Genomic DNA, 15,624 nt, shown 5'->3' with positions numbered 1-15,624 from the left:
AATTAAGGATTCCAATGAGAAATAAGATATTCCTTTAAATTGTTCATACCCCATTCATAGAAAATGTACATATCAAAGATAGCGAGCGCAAAGGACCTTGCTCCTTAACCATCAAATACCCAACTAAGAAAAAAAATGTTAAAACAAATAAAAAACGCCAGAACGCTAAAAGAGTGTGACAATGTCTAGAACCATAGGTAGCATAATCAATCGCAATGCAAAAATATTTACAGGAGGTTTTTGATACCTAACCAAAGATCCTCAACGTCAAGCTAGTACTGCAGTTGTTCCCCGTGCCAAGTAAGGGCCAATGATCGCACTACCACATTTACTCACTACAACCTCGGCGTCTTCAAGTCCACATCCGCATACCCCGGAGAGAAAGGCTTCGCCCCACCACCATCTGGACTCCCTAGCGGCGTAGTCCTCGAACTCACAAATGTCATCGGCTTCGGCGGGATCTCCCTTGATCTTGCCCTCTGCTCCAGCCCACTACTGGGCGACGAGCCCCTCCTTTGACCATCATACGGCATATCGGTATTGTTGTTTGAATCCGATCTAAACGAAATGTACTCCTCGTCCTTTTTACCATACGGTACCTTGCCCCTAAACTCTGCCCATATCCGGCGTATCTGCCGTCGAGACTCGCGGGTGGTGCCGAACACAACGAGCATCAGGTACCCCGTGGACGCGCTGGCAAGGTAGAATGCCCAGTCTGCCAGCTGCTCGGAGGCCGTCCAGCCTAAGTGTGGGCGTGGTGCCAGGGGCTCCTTGAGGGCCTCGATGGTTTGGGCATAGGTTAGTTGCGAGAGGAAGTAGGATGTTTGGAGGCCACCAATGACTGCGAATCCGGCTAGAAAACGGAGGAGGATGTAGCGGTCTTCACCATCAGTGGCTGAGGCGTTGGAAATTGTGCGCCGGATGCCGGTTTGGTGACCAGGCGGGTTTCTTCCGTGGCCGTTGTCGTAGCCGCGCCAGGCGCGGACTTTGTGGGTCCAGTTGGAGGTCCACATGACAAGGAGACAGCGTGCTAGAATGAGGCCCATGAAGATGCAGCCTAATGTGAGGGTTATAGCCACTGGTGTCTATGTTAGCTGGCTGACTTAGATTGTTGGTGGTGATGGGTATAGGTTACTTACTGGTACAATTTCCGAATATCAAATGAAGAGTTGGGATCTCTATTATTGGCTCCAGGTTCGTAAGGACAAGCTGAAAGATTGGAAGTATGAAGCAGAAGTATTTTGTCCCTGCCACGAACTTCTCGGATTTGAGTACTCTGGATTCAATCTCCCAGACGGAAACAAAGAGCATGAGACTCCAAAAAAAGAACAGGAGACTTTCAACGTTAAAGAAATATGTTCCTGGACTACATGTAAGCCTTTGTTTTTACTCGTCTGAATATTGTTTGTTCATATACTCACTCATTTCGAAGAGGATCTTAATAGCGACATTGGGCGAAGTCTGATAAACTATTGATGCCTCTGAATTGCGCCACTGCTCCAAGTTCATCTCGTATGTTTCGATCTGAAGCAGTGGCCAAAGCGCTATTGAAAATGACTCTTGTGTTACTGTGAGTATATTCTGCAGGAATATAGACAATGACATCAAGGAAACATCTGTATATGCAGGATCAGCAAGAGTATGTGTTTCCTCTAAAAGTGGTTAGAACTTACAGACGACTTGTTTTCCATTTAAGCGAAAGAGAAGATGTGTGAATCCAGCTGCAGCCACACTACCGCAGGTATATATGATTATAAAGGTTGCGAAAACAATGACCTCTGGGTAGAGTTCTACAGAGGGCACTTCGTTGTCTGACATTATTGCGATAAAGACAGTAAAAGAAGAGGGATGTTAAAGACTGGTGCAATACTCTTCTCCGAAGAGCATGCACTGAGTAAAGAGAGCCGAATAGCAAGAAAAATCAAATGAATGTAGTAAAGAACGTGGAATCGGCCTGCCGAGCTGTATGGAAATGAGTGACTTAGTTGGTTGTATGTAAGTTGCGCATCAATCAAGATGGCAGGCAAGCAGGTAGGTGGATGATTGTTTGGAAGATGCAAAGGGGACAGAAACTATGGTGGGGAGTTCCATTTCATTTTATTCAAAATTTGGACGTGTATTGTTGGAACATATCACCGGTTCACTAGCTCGCCGAAAATGAGCATGTGGTTTGAGATTTATACATGAACTAACTCCAGGCGAGCGAGCATGGGAAAATACTCTCACCCTAGCAAGCCTTTGGGGGTCTTCCGGTGTTCATAAAGGTACGCAGGTACATTGGTAGGCTTTGGTAAGGATTTCCGGCGAATCTTCGCCCGGTACCGGAGGTGGTTGTGGTAAAAAAAGCTCGGGTGAGGCACAGACTGGAACATCCCGAGACTATTCGAGAGGCTCTACAGTAATTCCAATTAAGGTAATCTAAGCGATTCTAAACTTTATAGTAATGACTTTTGATGGATTTAATTGATTTTACGAACCCTCATTCTCTGAGGATTGGAGTTTAGACGTAGGACGGATTGGGGAAAACTGCCGAGCCTCTGGTAATGACCGACATCTCAACGTTCGGATCTTGAAATGTAGAGAGCAAACAGGTATACTATCTGACCTAGATCTGCTGATAATTTATCAATTGAATTTTCAATTCTCCTGTTAGTATTTATCTTTATAATTACTTGTTCTGTTATCTTCGCAAACACCGCCTAAGAAAGGAAATCATGTCAAGCAGGGTTGCGCAACGCAGGTACCAGTAATGCTTACCCGGTAGACAGAACTCCTCAGCCACCCTCCCTGACCGTACCTTAAAGTCAAAAGGACTGTTTCTCCCCGCAGTGCGCTGTGACTTCTCTCGGTTCTGGCGAGGTTCCCGGTACTACTAACCTTGGCTGAAACTCTGAAACACGCCTTTTGTGAGTATTGGCAGGAGAAATGACTGAAGCAGGACGATGACGAATTGCAAATCGAGCTTAAATCCGCTTTCTTATTAAGCTGTATCCCCTGTTGATCGCTGAATATAATGGCCTATGTGTAGGTTGAGGCTCGTGTTAGTATTGTAAACATATAATAATTATCAGATACCTCGAGTGATTTTTAATGTGGACGAGTCAGAGTCGATGATAACTCGACAATGTCTTCTTTCCTGTGTGAACTATGATGGGCAAATCACATTACTCGAATCAAACTTTAAAACCTTCGGAGAACCCTCTTTGCTGACAAACAAATGTTTCCATTGAATGCATACCATGAAGTAATCAATCAATCAATCAATTGAATGCATGTCGGTCCGGTGGATCTCGGTGAGGGAATGAGCCTAGTGTGGCTTAGCTATCGCGCCACACCTACCCATACCACCATGTCAAGTCTTAATCTTCCTAATTACAAATTCAATAATTCAATTACAATAAGATGCCTATGAATGCATACAATATCATAGCCTACAGTAGAATCATCTGGCATAAACCTTTGGAATTTCTTTCACATATTATCACTCGGACCCAAGGTACTTAGGCGTAATCTTTAGAATCCAGTTACTCCTGTTAAAATCTAATGTTACAATAAGTGAATACGGATACCAGCCCTACTCCCACTAAATTAAGTCGGCATTCCGATAGTCAATCTAAGGTAGTTAACTATCGTATTTCTTGTACAAAAAAAGGTAAAATTCAAGGAAATACGTGTTTAAAAAGCCAATTTGTATCGTTCAGTCATACCCAAACCAAAGAGAAAAAAAGACCGTATAGTTTTCGTTACCATCTCCCATTCGACGCACCATAAGGAGTAGTTCCACCAAAGCCACCGGCATATGGTGTTCTAGCGTCTTGGCCGCCGCCAGCACCATAAGGTGTCTCGTATCCTCCGTTGCCCCCCATCCCACTCATTGAGTAATCCTGTCCAGGGCTTCTCATTCCGTCACCGAAACCATCGCCACCCTCGTTCTTATTGCCTAGAGTGTCGATAACGGATGCTAACTTCTCCTGGAGATACTTGATCCCTTGCTGCATGATCTCATCGGGGGGTAGGGAACCAACAGATTCAACATCAAGGTAAAATCGGGATGGTAAAGCATCGTAGTTGAAGGGCTCGCCTTCTACGGGTGGCTCTTCCCAATCTGCATATTTGGATTTGGGCCTATTATGATGAGTATGAATGGTCCACTACTTGTTTTAAAGTGGGAATGGGATGATGTCCTTACCATTCCGCCTCTGCGCTTTCCTCATACCAGTAGTCAATATGCCTGAGTTTATTCCATGGATCGTACTCAAAGCCCATGGCCGACACAGGCGACCACTTTGCGTGCTCCTTCGCAATCCCCTTCTTCGCAATGCATTTCATTTTGAGTTCTTGCCCTTTTCTCAATTTACAAATGATAGCTCCCTGGCCCTCCTTGTCTGTCATTCATTATGCAATCAGCGCTGACATTGCCGTAAACGTGGCCGCCTCTTTAACGTACCTGTAATAACCGGAGATCCCAACTGTGCCCCCTCCGCGACCACCAAATCCCTCGCGTAGACCGTGACGTTACTCTCACCAGTGCAACGGGCGTGGAGTGTCAGGATGACTGAGCACTTCTCGCAGTACATTTCACACATGCAATCACGTGAGTAGATGAGCTTATCATCGATGTTGGTTGAGTCCAACGGTATCATGCCCAATCGATGACATAAGAATTCGTCGGGAATGACGGAGGTATTTGCTTCGATCTCCACGGTATCGATAGCTGGAACCCCGTTTCGCTGTCAGTCAACCAGTCGGCAATGAGACAACGGTGATGCGGATAACTAACCAACTGTCGGAACCTCAGCTAACATAATCCTTCGTAGCGAGTTCGCGAAGCTGCAGAAACATGTTAATAACGCTATGAGGTAGCGGGGGGAGTCCCACATACGCCAGGTCGCAGTTGGACAACACAATCTGAGCATGCTTGTTGTCGGCCTCTTTAATGGTGATTTGAGCTGTAGACACTAGTTAGCATTGCCGATTAGACCTCTCTAGCTTTAGATAGGCACATACGCCCGCGATCAGAGCCGTATAGTTGGTCGTAGTCATCCATTGTTAAAGGAGTTGGAAGTGATGGATGTGGATGCGGGTAGGAGAGCGCAAACACCTGTGGATGCAGGCCTTCACGAGTAGCGGCTCTTCGCCAAGAGTCGGTTTGTCAGAGCAGGCTTGCAGGGTTTAGGGTCCAGATATAGAGAAGTGTTTACCCGGCCTGACATGTTGATATCTAGTCTCGTGCCCATACCCTACGAGCTCGAGCAGCTTGCTGCTAGCTGCTGAGTACGAGCCTAGGAAATATCTATTCAAACTCTATTTCTATACTATGGTAGCGTTTGAATAGAAGAACGTTTAAAAAGGCATGTTTCCTGGACCCAACTATATTCCCACCCCTTGGTCCTAGGTGTCGCTTGTATCAAACATTATATTATACTCACTCAGCCATATCACAAATATTTTTTCTCGAGTCTTGGGGGAGATATAGAACACAAATCCGTAACTAATTAAAATCATTCTCATTGTCACTCTTAGGATAAATAATGACCATGTTATGTGACATCAACTCATATGTATTTACAAACCTGATCGGAGAAGGCGATATTTAGGGGGAAATTCAATTCATATTTACAAACCTGATCGGAGAAGGCGATATTTAGGGGGAAATTCAAGCTTGACCCGGACGTGGACTATACTAGTATTATAAGTATTAAAAATTTCTTTATGCAATGTTACTTTAAAGAATATTCTTCTCGGCCACTTACTCGTATAATAGCGCCCAATCATTAAGCATACATGTATATATGCATTCGAGTGGACCCCACCAACCTTTTGATATTGTAAATATCGTATCGAGAGACAGGAGTAAAAAAAGGTTTTTTAAGATCATTATTTCAGCAGATAAAAAGAGATTACTGGAAGCTATCTGACTTCTATCCTTTGTCAGTTTTCAGGGGTGAGTTGAACCGTTATTCTCAACGTCTCCATCACAAGTTATCACTCGGATATAATTGGCTCTTTTCAAACGTATTCCTTAACCTCGATAATATAGCATCGAATAGTACGTGGCATATGTTTAAACTGAGTTTGAGGATCAAATTAACGCTCGCGTTCGAGTCCTCTCCGAGGATTCCCTTGTGTATTGGCGGTACCCCACACGCGAGCGGGTACCTGCGAAGGAATTAATAGATATGGGATTGACACATATCTAGTTAACTAGCATGAAACGCCACTTGGCTTTGCGCAGTAATCTTTGGGATCTGGGAAGAAAGTGCATGAATGGTGCATGCACATGCAACACGGAACCAGAAAAGTGACGCATAAGTGCATGTTCGTATCGAACTGTAGAGTAGGTACACAACACCGAAAAACAACCTATGGGTCGCAAAGTGCATTTTTACTCCTGACTCTCACTGATAGCCTATTCAATCACAGTTAGGGCGACTGATCATACATACATGCATTCATAATTAATGCCGATCAATTACCCCAGTGTAATGATCATCTCTTTTGCAACTTCTATTCCAACTGTAGCCACAGTCTCTTTTAGGAGTGAGTGTATAACAGTATCGTCTTCGAACCCAACCAGATCCTATTTGTTTTCCAATTAGATTCAGTATTCTGCATTTTGATATTGCATGCCTCATTACCTTTGCTTGTGCCCTGGTGCCTGCAACGTCAATATTGACATTCCCAACATCGAATTCCTTCAGTTGGCGCTCCGTCAATAGACCAGGCATTTTGGTCTTAAAAACATAACCGGGATCTTGAACCTCGGCATTCTCTTCGTTTGTTTCATCCTCCTCTTCCTCTCCTGGTTCCTCAGTCCCCTTCGCCTTATCATTTGTCACTACATTGTCACCCGACTGCATTCTAGCTCGGACCTCTGATGGGCAAACATATTTGCTTTTGTTCAGGAGATTTTTCAGATCGTCGTTGAGAGGATTCCACTCGTATGTCTCAGGATCTAAAAGATCAGAGGGACTGTATTCCATTTTATACAGCATCTTTGGGCAAGATTGTATGTAATACCCTAAAAAAGTATCAATATATAGTGTCGGGATAGCCTTTTATCACCCGACAAGAAAAGCAATCTATTAACATACCCATATTGTAATATCGGTAACCCCCTTCCTTCGCCAAAGCAGCTTCCCTACACGCACTCAACTTGCCGAAACTCCATTTGACGTAGTCTTGGTGATAAATGAAGTAGACACCGCTCACAGAGTTTGGCAATAAGTCCAATACGGACATTGCTACCAACCGTCCATCAACGCGATAGCATTGATGAAATGAGCCGAGCTTCTTGTCAGAATTCCGAGGATACGTTAATGGTGATGCGCACAAAAACCGCCTGAAACCGTTCTCTGAAGTATCTTCCTTGTGAATATTTCGTTGATAGTTTTCAAATAACGCGTACCTGAGGGTGAATTAGGACTTGAGGACTTGATAAAGGTAATGTATCTATTTCTTGTCGGAAAGGAGTGACAAAAACCAGTGAGCAATCCAAGTCATACTTTTCTTCTGAGAAGTCAGATGCCTCGAGATTAATTTCTAGCCTGTGCGCAGGCTCTGGAGGCGTTTGGTGCTGTATTATAGAGTATTCAGGGGCATGAACACTCTCAATAAGGTCGAATTCATTTTTTTGTTTCTTCTTTTCTCTATTGAACACCGCATTTGTTATCAGCTATGCACAGCACCAGGAAATAGGTTGTAGTATTTATGTGCGAAGCCCTTTCGATTTTCCCCTGAGTCAGAGACTTTCTCAACAAAAGCAAACATACTCCTTGGATTTGGGAAACAGTTTTGCCGCTTCTCGTATATATTCTTCCCCGAGAATATATCGAGACCACTTATGCAAGCATTGGCGCTGATCTCGTGAAGGCTTGAATCTATGGGTATCTAATCTGCAACAAGCATTCCCGTTATTTTTTTTTTTTTTTTTTTTTTGAGCACTGGAACCTGGTACGGGAAATAAAGGCAAGGCAAATTTGCCGTTTATTGGCGATAACTTACCTGATGGTGTACTGAGGACAGCAAGTGATCTTCATATGCGGTTTGTACAGCAAAGAGCCGCTTCTGCATCAGTAATAATTTTGTATCAGCCCAATTCTTAACACGAGAAAATACATTATAAAGAAATTAAGCGGACGTTCTCACCGTCTCCAACCACGGTTAATAAGTAGCTCATAATGATGGACGGACAGTTTTTGTGCCCTGAGGTAGAAAGAGCAACCTAAGGCAGGGTTGCTGTCAGTCTAGTCCTGGTTACTGCCAATGTGTGCTGCAGCATATAAGAGAAATCAGACCGCAACAGCATCGAGTCTAGCTAATTGGACAGGGTTGCTGTGCAGGGTAAGGAATTGGCAGATTTACTTCCGAAGGATGTCTTGCAGTAACCGCATCTATTACCCGATGATGAACCTGTGTTGCTCCCCGCCCCAGGGAGGGGTGAGTGTAAGCTGGGATGTTTCTAGTGGATAATGAAGAGCACGGGGTTGAACGATTCGACGAGAAAAGAGATGTAAACGTACCCACGTAGGAGATGAGAGTGACAGGATCGTGTGCGTCGTTTGACATTGCATACATGTAGATAGGTTGGTTCTCGCGAGTGGGGGGGCTAGCTTCCGATTTGTTGAGCTTTATGAATTAAATCAATTGGAGGGGGGAACGGGTAAGACTGAGCTTGGAGGGTTTGGGGGAAAGGGAAAGGCCCTTGATGAAGAGGAAGAGGTGTAATAACACGAGAGTTGAGGCTACAACGTCAATAGTGGATCGAGAAATGGAGGATGTCGGTGAGAAGAGGTTGGATGCTGCTTTGAATTCCCGATAGAGGGGTGAAGATCGAGGAAGCTCGGGATAGAAGTGGCGGTAAGGCACAATATGTAGGCTTCCCTCGACTGCCTGTAGCTAATGAGTGGGGAAGAATATGCCCATGATGTGAGTCTAAAGGCTATCAGACAATATTGTCAAACACCACGAGGAGCTCATAATGCTACCTGTAAACCCCAGCTATCCTTACGGTGCTTATTGATTTTTCCCACATGTGCTCAATCTCCATCTTTATTGTAGATCTAACGTAGATCGAATATTGATTAAATTCTCCAATTCAAATCCTCGATGTATTATGTTATACGAACGGAAAGTAAGCCTTTGCAAGTGGTGTTTCCCTGGCACCATAGCTATCGTGGCGGAGAATATTCCATCCAGTTTTCCCGGAGCATTTGTTTTGCTTGTACATACAGCTCTGGTATACGTTTGCGGGAACAGTAGAAAGTGTCAAGTAAAATAGCTAGAACGCACACACGTTGTTCGTTGCACAAGGGAGAGAGCTTATACTACTGGAATTCCTTCTTTCCCCAGATAAGACCTCTACCAAGATATATGGTGCCAAGGCAATCACTAACAGTAAAGGAGTTGAAATAAGAAACGGGGGAAAGCAAACAAGATCGCAGTTTCGTCTACTTACCGACATGTATGTACGCATGTTGTTGTTCTTTTCATCGCGTGGTTCTTACCGAATGGTAGCGAAAAAAAGAATCAAACTCGGATGACCCCGCGGTACCCTCATCCTTGTTAGGAGTAAACTGCCCCTCTTTGTTGTTGAATTCGAACCTCAAGCCCGAGGCCGTTTCGTTGAAAACACACCCATAACCCATATGAATGCTACCATTGGGCTCTCGTGAGACCGCTCCTTCCAGATCTCTAAACCCTGCTTGCATTACTGCCCAGCCAATTCCTCCATCTCGTTTCCATCGCCAGAGTAGCTTGATTGGAGTCGACCCTCCATACATAGCACCATCATGCTTAGCGGGTACATACGAGCGGCGGCGGCGCAAAGGCATGCGCAAAGGCAAGACAGTTCGATCTCACTTTTTTAACCTACAGGCTACTACGGCAGAAGGTAATCCAACCCACGTCCGACGAGGTTCTTCCCTTCCCGTTCGAACGGAGTTGAGGGCACACTCAGTTACTCCCCATGTTAAGCAGCGTCAGGCAGCACCAGACTGCTTCTGCCTGCTTGCTGTCCATCATCTCACTGGCCGTGTTGTTCCTAGTGAGGAGTTTGGGGTTGGGGGGGGGGGGGGGGGTTGCAGGAGTGGAGGGGGGAGAAAAATCAAACCAAAGACAGTGCAAGGGCGAGGGGTGTGAGGATATTGATAGAGCACAAGAGGATAGAAGTCAGAGCAAGAGATCGAATGGAACAGATGTTGTTCATCGTGCTGCACAAAGATTAAAGTTGCACTTCCTTCCTCCTTCCCCCGTATAAAGCATGAAGGTACCTTTCCGTTCCCCTTCATGGCCATCTCCACGGACCCGCCCTTCACGCAGTATGATGTCTTCAGATCCGTAGTTCCACCAACGAAACTTTTCTCTTCTCTGCGACAAAATTTCGCTATATAGAGAATCCCATCTGTCCTCTTAGTCTTTTGTCGTCTTGACCGGTTCGCCTCGTCCACAACATATCTCTCCGCCGCGCCGGGAACCATCCGGCCCTCAAGCTCCCCCTCGTCTTGAAACAAAAGAGCATTGTTTTCAGCCCCACTTGCCAATTTATTGTGCATCGACCTGAATAGGATTTGCTTTGTGAACCTTCAACAAAAGTCCAACAAGGAAAAGGTCACGCCACTGAAACCGACTTCCCATATCTTTCTATTCCACCTAGTAGTGAAGGCCAAGTGAACTTGAGATGGCTCACAGTCGATCCATGGAGGTCGGTTCCTACTCAAGGCATTTACTGCTATATGTGCATATACTGAGATACAGTTTTTCAGGCCCGCGTTGGGAGAGTCAAGCAAAGTATGTATCCTATTCGCCAATATAAAATTCAGCGCAAACCCAGAGCCCTTCGATTTGTCGTTTTATTCTAAATTACTTGGAGACTCATTGCTCACGTTATGGAATTTCCAGGATATGCACCCGACGGATCACGTCTTGTTGCGGGTGTTGTAGCGGTTTCGTCAGATAAGAAAAAAGTTCTTGTCGTTGAATCAACAAACCGTAAGAACCACTGGGTCTTGCCCAAAGGTGGTTATGAGACGGATGAAGCCAATCCGGAAGATGCTGCAACTCGTACGAAAGCCCTTTCTTTTCTTTTTCTTCATGTCACGCCCAACCTCCGGGAGTGACGTTAACCGAACTTTATTTTCCGACGTTGCTGTGACACTGCCCTCCAGTTAAATTTTGAAAAGAGAAAAAATAAAAAATGCTAATTCAATGCGCTTTTCCGTTGACAGGCGAAGCTTGGGAAGAAGCTGGCATCACTGGAAAGGTCACGAGATCACTCGGCGAAATCAAGGATCCCCGCCCAGTAGTGCCCGAAAAACGGGTCCAGCGCTCGTTATACTACTTCTTTGAGTTCAAGGTGGAAAAGGAAGAATCGGAATGGCCGGAGATGCACAAGCGGAGACGCACCTGGTTGACCTACGAGGAGGCCACCAAGTGTTTCAAGGTGATGGGTAGACCTGAGCTACAAGAAGCAGTCGACCGCAGCAGCGTCAGTCGGTAGTCGATGCTCGAATTGGTCGCACACGCAATACGGGCCAAATTGAGTATATCTTAGGCTTATCGGGAGAAGAAGAAAGAGCTTGGCAATATCTAACTCTATTGAAGGCTATTTTTGTTTCTGTTTTATGTGGGGCGTTTTTCTATTTCGTGCTTTCTTTCAGAGTTCTTAGATTCCAAACAGCATTCAGCACTCGAGTTCCATCCCGACAAGTACACTCGAGTCCGCAAAAGATTTGGAAGGCAGTGGCGTGTGGTGTTTCTGACTCCATTTTGTTCAATGTTAGCTTCCTTGATCTATGATGTTTGTTTTTGTTTTTGTTTCCCAATATAAAAGTTTGCAGCGAACATTCACATAGCGGGCATGGTACTATAACCAGGTCTGAGAAAGGTGCGTACAAATTGTCGTTATATGTGTTTCAATGTTCTTGAGTATCCTTTTCATCTATCATAGAATCAAATGGTTAGATGTAGGGATAACTATGGGTTTAGTATTTAGAACTTGGTGAAACTAACTGAAGCCCCCTCATCTTTCTTGTATTAATTGGATAGGTATTTTCTTAAAACCTCACAGGGTATATACAAGTCTGAGCAAGCTTCGACCGGGTTTTTTGGCAGATACTCTTGGAATAGGCAATGCCATCAATTTCTGATTACTGGTTTGTCCCTATCATCCCGTATTTTCTCCAGGGAAATCGACCGAGATCAGCACTCGAGCTCAATGATCATAGATAGGTACGCATAAAGACATCACTTAAGTCACCTGTAGTTATTGCTTTAGCGGAGCTATTACTTCAATGGTTTCATTTGTAGATTGAGCAGTAGGTCCCTCTACTCGCAATCAAACAAAGCCAGCGCCTTCTATAAGAATATATAAAGAGAGCTCCATGGTTCTATAAATCTAACCACAACAGAAAGCATACTAAAGCTAAGACAAATGTTGTCTCTTAGCCACGTGCGCAGTTACCAGAACCGTGTCAACTATAAACTATAAATGGCTGCTGTCCAACTGTAACGGTGTTAATTAACAACCAAGAATTTTCGCTAAACAACGACTTACTCGCCAAGGCAGTTTGTTTACTTACGCCAAGAGCTAATCCCCGACTATAGATTATTTAGAGTACAGTTCACCCGCTGCAATTTGGTACTTGGACTGATCATCCGACCAACTCACATGCTACTCCGACGCTAAGTTAGTCACTGACTAGCTTTCCCGTTATTGTGAGAAGCATATTTTTAATAGGATTCTTCCTCATGCACGAAATACCCTGGGGAAAGTATATCTGGTGACTATACGTCATGGGAATTCTAGTGGTTGCGAGTCATGGGCCATCACTCGGTACATCTTTAACTAAGGGACTTGAAACATCCCTGGCTGAGTGTCGGGCAAACACTGAGAGTCATTCTCTAGAGTTATTGACATTGAGGCTAAACGTGGAAACAGCCGGTGTTCTATCTAGTTTATCACCTAGTTCAACTATCTGTTATCGGTGAATTTCACTTAGGATCGTGATCAAATGTAGTCTCGTGCCCAATCCCTTTCACCTATACTCGCCCAGATTATTACAGTCTTTTCCTCATACAAAATAGCTTCATAAAATTCTCCTATCAAACCGTTTCTAAGAGATTGAGCGCAAGGTTGGAATGACAACACTCATATCCCTCCACCTTAGTTGTATCGACGTTTCAATTTACATCTATCTCATGGGCCGAGTTATTGAGAATTTTGTTCCTTGAAATTTTGCTTCTAGCTTAAAATCGAAGGTAGAATACACGATAAGATAGAATTCCAGATAGACTAACTGTTTGATACGGCACTTGCCGTTTTCAGCTCAGCAGCGCCCTTGCCGGCAACAACAAAAGATACATGAGAAATAGGATACCAAGCTTTGAAGAGTTGTTTCACATTACTCACGGACCAAGGATGGCGGTCAGGGACCAATGGAGGGATGACTGTCTGTTTATATCTATTCCTAATAGTAATAGCGAATCCTGGTCAGCATACCTTTTCGTCATCAGACAGAGAAATCCCTTGGCCCGAATCTAAATAATCATCACAGATCTTGGGGCGATAGGTACTGAACGATATCTCGATATGATAAATCTCATCAATCCGAGCAAGAGAACAGGTATATGAATTACACAGCGTGGTGGAAAATTCTTTACGGATTCCTTCCGTCCGGCCGAGGCTTGTTGTCAACTAGTAGAGCTCTAGTTCTGTCTCCTCGGCGCCCGGACCTCTATGGTAATTCGCTGCTGTTATCAATCTTTATGATGAATAAAGTGCCTACAAAATATCACATGTAATACTCGAAACGTTTTCGTTTCGCCAAGTGAATGAATTCTCAACGGAAATCCCAGATCTCCACCTGCAAGCAAGTGGCGCAATTAAAGGCCTGCTCAAATCTCTGCATAAAATCGATCCTTAATTCGATCTGCTGGAGTAGGCGGTAAAAACCCGGTCAAATATCACCGGATATATTACAAATTATGCAAAATGTTACCTTTTCGGGGTGCCTGGATGTCTGTGTTAGTAACGTATCAACAGGGAAAAAATAAAGTTTAAGCTAGAGACTTGTTAATTAGAAATACATAAAAACACCCATTCTCAGCTTGGCCTCCAGCAACGTCATTAACCCAGGTCTTAGTTTTCAATGGGCTGGCCGCCCTCCTCTGAGTTCTCGTATTTCTCATGATCAATCAACTCTTTCTCAATTCCCATCACCAAGTGAGGCGTTCCGGAGTCTTAGTGGTCAATATAAGCCGAGTTTGCTTGAGCTCATGTCCACGCCTAAGTTCAACTATATGCATAGACCATATACCATGGGAAGAGCTCTGGGTCGTGGGAATCTATCCATAGATAGTCCTAATGCGGGGCCGGTGGCTGTGGGTACGGTTAGGTAAGTCTCAATATTCCGTAATATAACACCATTAAAGTTAACTGCATGCATTTTTTATACACAGTTACATGTATTTTATGTTGTGTTCTACGCCCCAGAGATCCTGCAATTACGCCAAACTCCAGGTTTGCCTCAAGCCAATTCATGTCCAACACTAACAAAAAAACGCTTTATACTCAGGGCCACTACAATCTAGTTTTCCGGGATATATCTTTCGGACAATAAAACCCCCTCTCAAGGTCAGTCCAAGTCAGGAGACGTATATAAGGGCCAGTAAGGAAGGCCAATTTCGTTGCGCTCATAATGTTGAGCGTATTCGAAAGACTGGCACTCTGCATCAAGCGCTATAAAAGTGGTGGCATTGTCGTGCTTCTAAATCCGACCTCAAAGCTGAGGTCTAGATCTGCCATAGGTGCACTTAGGTACTGTGCATCCATATTCCAACATCTGATAAGAAGCCTGATATTATCTACATGCCACCAACAGGGAGGCAACTAAGGCGACTTAACTACCAATGATTTTCTGATCCTGACTGCCGGCCCACTCAATCTGGTGCCAAGAGAGTCCCTGGGCAAGGTGCAACCACCAGAAGGTGACTAAGCTACTGCAATATAAGAAGTCTCAACTTTAGCCCTTGCGGTCTCAGTTCAGCAGCCAGCCGCCCGGTGCTTAGAGTACCCGAAAGGCACATCGCACTTGGGTTTCCCTTGATTGAACGTGCATAGGAAGCTTACTCCTTTTGCCATCCTAATCCAGGAATTATAATCAGATCATATCACATCACTCGCTTGCAAGCCGGGAGTTAAACCAATGCCTAGAGCAACAAGTTCATGTAACTTGATCATTGGTCACTATATCACTGATCTAGGGCAAGCACATGTAACAAACAGTCTGGATCGCTATGACGCAATATTTACGGTAGCTAAGGTGTTGGATGGAACGACAAACATGTCGATCAACAAATATTGGATTTTTGGTAGGTTTCTTCTCGGTGCAGTGAATAGCTTTCATTGGGAAGGACCAGATTGAAAATATTTAGCTCTTAATTCAAGCATAAAGCCTTAGCTGATGACAGGCGTACAAAATAAAAAGTCTCCAATCCCAAAAAATGGAAAGGAAAAAAGGACAAAGGAAAAGAAGCTTTTAAGCTCTTATTTACAAGCAATACTCGAGCATAAAGAACGAAAATAATGATGAGCAAAAAAACAAAAAATAAAACTATGTCAAAAAA

General features: G+C 44.3%; 6 protein-coding genes across 6 annotated transcripts; 1 reads left to right on the top strand and 5 right to left on the bottom strand.

The window, feature by feature from the left end:
- Positions 1 to 335: 335 nt before the first annotated feature.
- On the bottom strand, positions 336 to 1,818 carry H6S33_000331 (uncharacterized protein; the record flags this gene model as incomplete). The annotated part of the gene is made up of 4 exons (XM_044831697.1): positions 336 to 1,078; positions 1,140 to 1,361; positions 1,422 to 1,616; positions 1,674 to 1,818. The coding sequence occupies 4 exons, from the start codon at positions 1,816 to 1,818 to the stop codon at positions 336 to 338; spliced, it is 1,305 nt and encodes a 434-aa protein (XP_044699890.1).
- Positions 1,819 to 2,379: 561 nt separating this feature from the next.
- H6S33_000330 (uncharacterized protein) lies at positions 2,380 to 3,241 on the bottom strand (the record flags this gene model as incomplete). The annotated part of the gene is made up of 7 exons (XM_044831696.1): positions 2,380 to 2,393; positions 2,478 to 2,537; positions 2,606 to 2,614; positions 2,758 to 2,813; positions 2,878 to 2,962; positions 3,076 to 3,145; positions 3,239 to 3,241. The coding sequence occupies 7 exons, from the start codon at positions 3,239 to 3,241 to the stop codon at positions 2,380 to 2,382; spliced, it is 297 nt and encodes a 98-aa protein (XP_044699889.1).
- Positions 3,242 to 3,743: 502 nt separating this feature from the next.
- On the bottom strand, positions 3,744 to 5,047 carry H6S33_000329 (uncharacterized protein; the record flags this gene model as incomplete). The annotated part of the gene is made up of 6 exons (XM_044831694.1): positions 3,744 to 4,125; positions 4,190 to 4,385; positions 4,448 to 4,714; positions 4,781 to 4,830; positions 4,883 to 4,949; positions 5,008 to 5,047. The coding sequence occupies 6 exons, from the start codon at positions 5,045 to 5,047 to the stop codon at positions 3,744 to 3,746; spliced, it is 1,002 nt and encodes a 333-aa protein (XP_044699888.1).
- A 1,425-nt stretch (positions 5,048 to 6,472) lies between these two features.
- On the bottom strand, positions 6,473 to 7,242 carry H6S33_000328 (uncharacterized protein; the record flags this gene model as incomplete). The annotated part of the gene is made up of 3 exons (XM_044831693.1): positions 6,473 to 6,580; positions 6,639 to 7,021; positions 7,095 to 7,242. 3 exons carry the CDS (start codon positions 7,240 to 7,242, stop codon positions 6,473 to 6,475), a joined length of 639 nt encoding a protein of 212 aa, XP_044699887.1.
- Positions 7,243 to 8,744: 1,502 nt separating this feature from the next.
- Positions 8,745 to 9,492, bottom strand: H6S33_000327 (uncharacterized protein; the record flags this gene model as incomplete). The annotated part of the gene is made up of 5 exons (XM_044831692.1): positions 8,745 to 8,898; positions 8,988 to 9,062; positions 9,129 to 9,170; positions 9,328 to 9,390; positions 9,458 to 9,492. 5 exons carry the CDS (start codon positions 9,490 to 9,492, stop codon positions 8,745 to 8,747), a joined length of 369 nt encoding a protein of 122 aa, XP_044699886.1.
- Positions 9,493 to 10,886: 1,394 nt separating this feature from the next.
- H6S33_000326 (uncharacterized protein) lies at positions 10,887 to 11,497 on the top strand (the record flags this gene model as incomplete). The annotated part of the gene is made up of 2 exons (XM_044831691.1): positions 10,887 to 11,061; positions 11,226 to 11,497. 2 exons carry the CDS (start codon positions 10,887 to 10,889, stop codon positions 11,495 to 11,497), a joined length of 447 nt encoding a protein of 148 aa, XP_044699885.1.
- Positions 11,498 to 15,624: the final 4,127 nt, after the last annotated feature.

Source organism: Morchella sextelata, assembly GCF_020137385.1.
Source record: "Morchella sextelata strain SCLS chromosome Unknown scls_1, whole genome shotgun sequence".
NCBI lineage: Eukaryota > Fungi > Ascomycota > Pezizomycetes > Pezizales > Morchellaceae > Morchella > Morchella sextelata.
Note: the sequence above shows the minus strand (reverse complement) of the source record. Positions and strands in the feature narration are given on the sequence as shown.